Here is an 8546-nt window from a genome sequence, read left to right on the forward strand (position 1 = left end):
CTCTCCAACAAACTCTCCTGTGAGACTGGGAGTCTCTCCCAGCACCTCAGCCCCTGAAAGTTTTTCCAGTCAGTGCTTTTAGGCTTTATTTTTTGTCACTGGGGCCCTGGGTTGCACCATCTGTCTCATTGCACCGCCCCCTCCTTTTTTGGCCTGGTTTATCTGCACACGAATATGTGTCTGCAGTCAGCCAACTGCCTTGCGCACCTCACTGGGTTGAGTATGCTCATTTTTCCCCTCACCCATGTCTGCCAACCACCGCCTCTTCCTGCCTGGACCCCTCTCCACCAGGCGCCAATTCTTCCCTTCTTCCCAGTCTGGATGAATGGTTGGTTCATTGTTGTCGGACATCGGTACAGTTCAATTTTCTGTTAGTTCTGGTTGTTTCTAAATCTTTGTTGTCGTTAAATTTGGTTCTGTGAGGAGGCACAGTATTTCCACCTATGCCTCCATCTTGGCCAGAAGTCAAATCCTGAAAAAACTTTTTAAAAAAAGTATTCACCAAACACTTGCCTTAAATGACAAGACAGATTTTATCCAAGACTATTGCCATAGGGATGAAGACTACCGCAAGAGGAGAGAGATTAGGCTCAACTCCAAATACAACAAGGACAAATGGGAATTTATAGCCCAACAACAGAGTGAGGGAGTCAGTGAATGGAATCTAAGAGAAATCAAGAATAGAGGGCTTCTTCCTAAAAGCAAACAACAAAAACAAAAACAAACTAATCAAACAACTACAACAGGAACTGAATCATAGAAATGGAGATCACATGGAGGGTTATCAGGGGAGTGGGAATGGAGAAAAGGTACAGGGAATAAGAAGAATGAATGTTAGCTACAAAATAGACAGGGAGAGGTTAAGCATAGCATTGGATATGGAAAAGTCAAAGAGCTTATATGTATGACCCATAGACATGAACTAAGGTTGGGAAATGGCAGTGAGAGGGAGGGTACAGGCATAGGGGAATAAAGGGGGGAAAATGGACAACTGCAATAGCATAATCAATAAAATATTTTTAAAAATATAGAATAGAGGGATTCTTGCTAAAGACAAACCAAGAACTTAGATACAAGGAGTTAGATATCGAGGGTGGAGGAGGAGAAACTTGATTTGAATGTAAGGTGGGGGCTTCCTGCCAAACTGATTTAGCAGAATTCTTGCTAAAACTGGATTCGACAAGGAAAGACGTGAAAGGCCAAGATCAAGTTCTAATAGAGAAAGAGCTCAGAGGAGCTTAACAAAAATTTGGTCAAGAAAGGAGTCTTTCTCAAGTCAGAAAAAATTATTTGGGTTCAAATCCTTAATTTGACACTTATTAACTTTGCAATTATGCAAATGTAGGCAAGTCATTAGCTTCTCTGAGCTCCACTTTCCCCCATATAAAATGGAGATAATCATAACCACACTACGATTCCACAGAGACATTGTAAGTATCAAAATCAAAATGAGATGTTCCAGGTGAAAACCTTCAGTAACATAGAAAGCTTTGCATATTGCACATGTGAGGAAGTTACTCTCACAGGGCCTAAGATAAGCCAGAGTCAAATGACCACTGTCCTCTCATCTCCCTGTGGTCAGAGTAAGCATATAGGAGTGTGACGGTTCTCCGTGCCAACCCACTGTATTTATGGTAGGAAAGAATAACCATGGGACTAAAGAATTTCGAGACCAGTTCTCTGAGTAGTCACAATCATTTGGATGCTTGAAAGAGCTTCCTAACAATGTATGATAAGTTATGTTGCTGTCTCATGATATCATACTCCAAATCCTAACATGTCTTCTCCCCACATAGACCTGGAAGAAAGTGATTCCCATCATGGACCAGAGTAACCACACCCAGGTGAGAGAATTTGTCTTCCTGGAACTCACGCACTTCCGGGAGCTAGAGTTTTTCTTGTTTGTGTTCTTCCTTGCTGTATATGCAACAACCGTGCTGGGCAATGCCATCATTGTTGTGACCGTCACCTGTGACTCCCACCTCCACACTCCTATGTACTTTCTTTTAAGGAACAAATCAGTCCTGGACATTGTTTTTTCATCAGTCACTGTTCCTAAGTTCCTGGTAGATCTTTTGTCAGAGAGGAACACCATCTCTTACAATGGCTGCATGGCACAGATCTTTTTCTTCCACTTTGCTGGTGGGGCAGACATTTTCTTCCTCTCTGTGATGGCCTATGACAGATACCTTGCAATCGCTAAACCCTTGCATTATGTGACTATTATGAGGAGAGAGGTGTGGATGACGTTGGTGGTAGCTTCCTGGGTGGGTGGTGGTTTGCACTCAATTGTCCAGATAATTCTGATGCTTCCACTCCCCTTCTGTGGCCCCAACCTCCTGGATGCCTTCTACTGTGACGTGCCCCAGGTGATTAAACTGGCTTGCACAGACACCTCCACTCTAGAGCTTCTCATGATCTCTAACAATGGTCTGGTGACCTTGCTGTGGTTCCTCCTGCTCCTAGGGTCCTACACTGTCATTCTGGTGACACTCAGATCTCACTCTGGGGAGGGCCGGAAAAAGGCCTGCTCCACCTGCACCTCCCACATCCTGGTCGTAACCCTTCACTTTGTACCTTCTGTTTACATCTACTGTCGGCCCTTCACTACACTGCCCATGGACACGGCTGTGTCCATCAATAACACGGTTATCACTCCCATGCTGAACCCCATGATCTATACCCTGAGAAACCAGGAGGTGAAATCAGCCATGAAGAGACTGAAGAGGAGACTTGGACATTCTGAGGGTAGTAAATTGCGGTGAACACTCAGACTGAGACTGGAAATTTAACTTCTTTGGTTTTCTCAAACTGTTAGCCTACGGGTAAGAGACACTGAGCTCTTTCTCCAGTCATTTCTAAATATACTCATAGCCCTTCAGCTCTGGTAGAAACACGTGAAGACAAAAGGAAGAGATGGTAATGAGGAACATAACTATAGGCTCGTGGATTGGGAGAAATATGGGGTATAACACTGAAATCAATTCCCTAAATGCTATTTTGGTAGAATCTGTGATTCTCAAACCAACCTATTTTGCTTTGCTTTCACTGCCTATAATATAGAAATAATTTGTCTACTAACAAGGCTGTCATGAGAATGAAACAAGTTGAATGTTGAGCGGATGAGCGTTGCAATGTTGAGCACCATCCCGACATTAATCAGGCATACAGTCAATATTCCCTGTTGCTTATCCCTCTATCCCTACACGTGCTTATATATGGAATATGGGAGCACTTATTTCATACTTGATTTCTCTAGGGACAGTTTTGTCCATTTGGTTATTAAAATCACTTCTTGATGCTGTATTTCAAATACAGAATTTTCTGTTATTTCACCAATAAGTGTAAAGAGGAGGAATATTTTAATTTATCTTAAGCCAGATATGTAAATGGACAAATCTTACACATTGACCAAGTATTTCTTATTCTCAGGTCCATTCTACTTCTTTTCCCACTGAAAATCTCAAAAGAACTAATGCACTTTGGGGATGTATCCATACAAAATTCACAATGATAATACATTTTATGTTAACCTGAACTTTCTTTGTCCCCTCTATCTCTTCTTTCCATTTCAACTCCAAGACTGTTATAATTGGAGCAAAACTATAGTCTTTGCCTATGTATGCATAGACAGTTCAAGGTAAGTCATAGTAGTACCAAAAAAGCTGCCTAAGAAACACCTTTTCATGTACTCAAGAATCATTTTGCATAACAGCAGAGAAAAGAAACATCCTATCATCACAGTCATTTAGGAATAGCCACAGGGTCTGTGTTGTAATCCACCTCTCACCCATGGAAAGGATACCAAGCAAGTAGACATATCCACAGTTAATCTTCCTTCTTTCTCTATGTTCACCTTAAGTTTACCTTTCAGCCTCAGTAGTCATTAAAAAATTAACCAAGGGACATAAGTTCAGGAAATTGCAGCACACAGAGCAATTTTTGCAAGATGTTAATGATGCATTAATATTTGGCTAAAGAGGTCCTAGTAAGTGACACATCCGTGACCTTCTCCAAGTCCTGCAAGGCAGACACATTAGGCCAAGACTCCTAATCATACACCAGTGGTTTTCAATTTTTTTGAAGTTACTGACGACCCTCAACAATCTTCATTAGATATTTTTTCTAATTTTTCTTAAAATGTTTAGATATGTAGTACCCCCACAAGAAAATATAACACCAGAGATGTACCCTACATCTTTTCATGTACTGAGGCTCCATGAAGGGCCACATATCACTGTAATATCTGAGACTTTTTCACCCCAAAGAACCAGTATTTTCACTCTTGGAAAGCTGCCCACATTAAGAATGGATGATCATATAGTATTAGATATTTCTTTTGATATATTTCCTCAAAACTCAGAAAATCACAGAATAGATTTATGGCTTCTGGTGCCTTGCTAGAAATTTTAAAGCATAAAAATGTGGGCAGCTTTGTGCTTATGTGTGTGTGTGCATATGTGTGGCGTTACATGCGGTAACAATTCATGTTTTATACTACTTATTAAGTTTTAAACTACTTAACTCCCACTGGAATTCCAACACTACCATAACAATGTGCACTCTATTTCTACACTCACATTCAATAAAATTCCCTTCGCTAATTCTCATATTAGGCTTGGGCCTGAGAGATTAGAGCACATGGCAGGGACACCAGAATAAGCGGAAAGCCACAAAGACATGACTCCTGTGTCTACCTTTCCCAAGGTGACTGCATCAAACTATAAGGCTTTGCACAGCAAAAAAACAATTGACAAATAAAAAGACAACATACAGAATGGAAGAAAATATTTGCAAAACATATATCCAATAAGGAGTTAATATTCAAAATACATAAAGAACCCATACAACTCAACAGCAAAAAAAAAAGTGAGCAGAGGAATAAATAAGTATTTTTTTTATTTTTCTCCTGGCTTATAAACAACAGAAATTTATTTCACACAGTCTGGAGGTTGAAGGTTCATGATGAGGGTACCAGTATGGTCAGGTTCTGAAGAAAGCTCTTTTCTGGGTTGCAGACTGCCATCTTCTCATTGTATCCTCACATGGTAGAATAAGGATGAGAGAGGGCCTCTCCTGTAAGGACACTAACCTCATTCATGGGGGCTCCACCCTCATGACCTAATTACCTGCAAAAGTCCTACATCCTGATACTACTATATTGGGGATTAGAATTTCAACATACTAATTTTTATTATGTATCAGTTTCAGTATGCAGCTTAGTGATTAGACAATCTTATACTTTACGTACTTGGTATTTCCAGTACCCCAACTGGCCCCATACATAGCTATCACAATATTACTGACTACATTTCCTATGCTTTACTTACTTCCCCTCGACATTTTTGTAACTACCAATTCGTGCTTCTTAGTCTCTTCATCTCTTTCACCCAGTGCCCCAACCCCCCCTCTCCTCTGGCAATTACCAGTTCTCTCTGTGTGTCTATGAGTGCACTTCAATTTTGTTTGTTCATTTGTTTTGTTCTTTAGATTTCACATGTAAGTGAAATCATATGGTGTTTGTCTTTCTCTGACTGACTTATTTCACTGAACATAATACTCTGTAGGTCCATCCATGCTGTTGCAAATGATAAGATTTCATTAATTGGGCGGAGTGGATAGAAAATGGCGGCGGAGTAGGACAGAGCAACTCCAGTTCTCGTACACCTGGGAGAAAATCCTGGCAGATTTATAGAAGAACAGCTCAATCAATTCCCCAACCAACAATTCCCCAGCATTTATGAAAATAAGAGACCAGAGATAGTGACGAACCAGACAGCTAGAGGTCGTTGGGGCCTCAGGGACGCGAGTAAGGACGGAGGCGGCCAGACTGGTGGCAGCCATTAGCCGGCGCATAAAGACCTCGGAGCCGGGCTGCCCCAGCGGTTGGAGCCCAGAGGCTTCCTTCCGTCTGTGCTCAGCGACTGGGGCGTCCGCCATGGAGAGCTCACCGGGAGCCCGGCAACCCTGAGTAAAGTCAAGGGCAGCGGCAGCGGTGGCAGCGGCTGCGAGACGGCAGCCATTGGCCGGCACATAAAGACCTTGGAGCCTTGGCTGCCTCAGTGGTCGGGGCCCAGAGGCTTCCGCCTGCGCCCAGCGACAGGGCGTCTGACACAGAGGACTTGTTGGGACCCCGGCACCTGTGAGTAAAGACAAAAGCGGCAGCGGTGGGACCAGCAGCCATTGGCCAGCGCGTAAAGACCTCGGAGCTCCTGCTGCAGCAGCTTCCAGGGCCCAGAGGCTTTTGTCTATGGCCAGCGTTGGGGCATCTGCCACAGAAGACTCAGCGGGAGCCCAGCAACTGTGAGTAAAGACAAAAGCGGCAGTGGCAGGACCGGCTGCCCTCGGCCAGCTGAAAACGCCTCGGAGCCGCCGCTGCCGCTGTGTTAGGGGTGTAGAGGCTTCCGTCTGTGGCCAGTGCCACGGAGGACTCACAGGGAGCCCAGCACCCAGTGGAGCATTGGGCCAGCTGCAGGGCCTTGGAAGAGCTGGCTCCCTCCCTCACCATCTAGGCGGGGCTGGGTGGTAGAGACCTGTCTGCCTAGGTGTGCAGGGAGGGTGGCAGGGACAGGGGGCCATGCTCAGTTGCGATCTCTGTGGTCGCCAGCCCACCAGCCTGCCAGCCCAGGAAATTTGAGAGGAGCATTGTCCTAACCAGTCAGCTTGGGGACTGGGCTGGGCTGAGAGGCACGCTTTCTGGAGAAGTTTTTACTGGAAAGTGGACTGAGGTGTTCTCCTGTGAAGGCAGCTTGACTTGCTTCTCACCCAGCCACAGGACTGGGAAGGACCAGTACCAGATCCCATGGGACCCAGGCAGCCTGTCGGGTGGGCAGGCGCCCGCACCCCAGTCTGGTAGCCTGGTTGGCGGGTGGGTGTGCAACTGGGGCTACACCCATCCCAGAGAGGGGTCCTGCCGAAACCAGAAAAACCGGATTGGACAGTTTGTAACCAACAAGGAAGGAGGTTTTTTTTTTAACTTTTATTTTTAAACTTTTTTCAGTAATCATATATATATTTTTTAATTTTATTGTTGCTGTATCTGTCAGTACTCTGTTCCTCTTCTTTCTTTTTTTTCTGTTTTAGTCCTTCTTCATTTCACCCCAAACTTATTGCTTTTTCCTCACTTCTCTTGCCCTTTTTTTGTGTGTTTGTTTGTTGCTTTCTATACCACTGTAAATACTTCACAACACATCTCTCGGGTCTTAGCCCACTTTACAGGTTCCTGAATTCTATTACTGTAGTCATTAACTCTACTTGCTCACACGCTACGTCTATTTACTATTCTTCACTCTCACCTTACCTCAAAATATGACCACCTGCAATCTCACTGCTTTCTAGATACAACTCACAAGCCTCCCCTCCCCAACAAGAGACTTATCTTTGGTCTATCCTTTCCTAGAGGTGGCAAATTGGCTTGAAGATTACAGTTAACACTATATAGAGCCTAAAGATCTTCTATCTCTTCTCTACCACCTGTGACTGTAAATATCATAAAGTACTCTCCTGCTGTCATAAAACATTTTGCCTCCCCCTCCAGCTGATCACACACACACAAAGAAAGGAGTAGGTGGAAGCAGAGAACATCAAGATACCTGCAGGAGAATGCACCACTGAATTTCACAGGAATTCTACCACAGAAGTTCACACTTAAACCTAGGGAGTCAGAACAGATCGATATAAGAAGCTGAAGCTAATAAGAAGAGTCTCATAAGCAATGGGAAGACAAAGAAACAATGCCCAAATGAAAGAAAAGGTGGAAGTCTCAGAAATAATGTCAGATGAAAGAGAGGCAAGTCAACTATCAGATATTGAATTCAAACACTAGTTATCAGGAAATTCAAAGAGCTCACAATGAGCTACCAGAAACTAGAGGGGATCTACAAGAAACTAGAGGGGAGCTACAATGAGCTCTCTGCAAACTATATCAACATGAAAAAGGAAATAGAGACTATCACCAAAGGACAAGAGGAAATGAAGAATACAGTTTTGGAACTGAAGAACACAGTAGAAGGAATGAAAAGCAGGATCGATGAGGCAGAAGATCAGATCAGTGAGTTGGAGGACATAGTAGAAAGAATCTCCCAGAAAGAGCAAGAAAGGGAAAAGAGGCTCAAAAAGAATGAAGATAGACTAAGAGAAATGCAAGATAATATGAAACGTAATAATATCCGAATAATAGGAATACCAGAAGGAGAAGAAGAAGAACAAGGGATAGAAAACCTATTTGAAAGAGTAATGATGGAAAATTTTCCTAATTTGATGAGAGAAAAAGTTACACGAATCCAGGAATCACAGAGAGTCCCATTCAAGAGGAACCCAAAGAGGCCCACTTCAAGACACATCATCATTAAAATGGCAAAATTTCAAGACAAAGAGAGAATCCTAAAGGCAGCAAGGGAGAAAAAGGAAGTAACATACAAGGGAGCCCCAATAAGGTTAGCTACTGACTTCTCAATGGAAACACTCCAAGCAAGAAGAGAATGGCAAGAAATATTTCAAGTAATGAGAACCAGAGGCCTACAACCAAGGCTACTTTACCCAGCAAG

General features: G+C 43.3%; 1 protein-coding gene across 1 annotated transcript; it reads left to right on the top strand.

Annotated features, from left to right (window-relative positions):
• Window positions 1-1820: 1820 nt before the first annotated feature.
• Window positions 1821-2827, top strand: OR4D6 (olfactory receptor family 4 subfamily D member 6). Its single transcript, XM_037060427.1, has one exon. It carries the CDS (start codon window positions 1821-1823, stop codon window positions 2763-2765), a length of 945 nt encoding a protein of 314 aa, XP_036916322.1. The 3' UTR covers window positions 2766-2827.
• The last annotated feature ends 5719 nt before the right edge of the window (window positions 2828-8546 follow it).

The sequence above is a fragment of the Sturnira hondurensis genome, unplaced genomic scaffold (assembly GCF_014824575.4).
Source record: "Sturnira hondurensis isolate 20B ecotype Veracruz unplaced genomic scaffold, ASM1482457v3 Scaffold0011880, whole genome shotgun sequence".
Taxonomy (NCBI): Eukaryota; Metazoa; Chordata; class Mammalia; order Chiroptera; family Phyllostomidae; genus Sturnira; species Sturnira hondurensis.

Bases quoted from the DNA above. Each gene is read 5' to 3' on its own strand.
- OR4D6 (XM_037060427.1), top strand. From the start codon at position 1,821: ATGGACCAGAGTAACCACACCCAGGTGAGAGAATTTGTCTTCCTGGAA.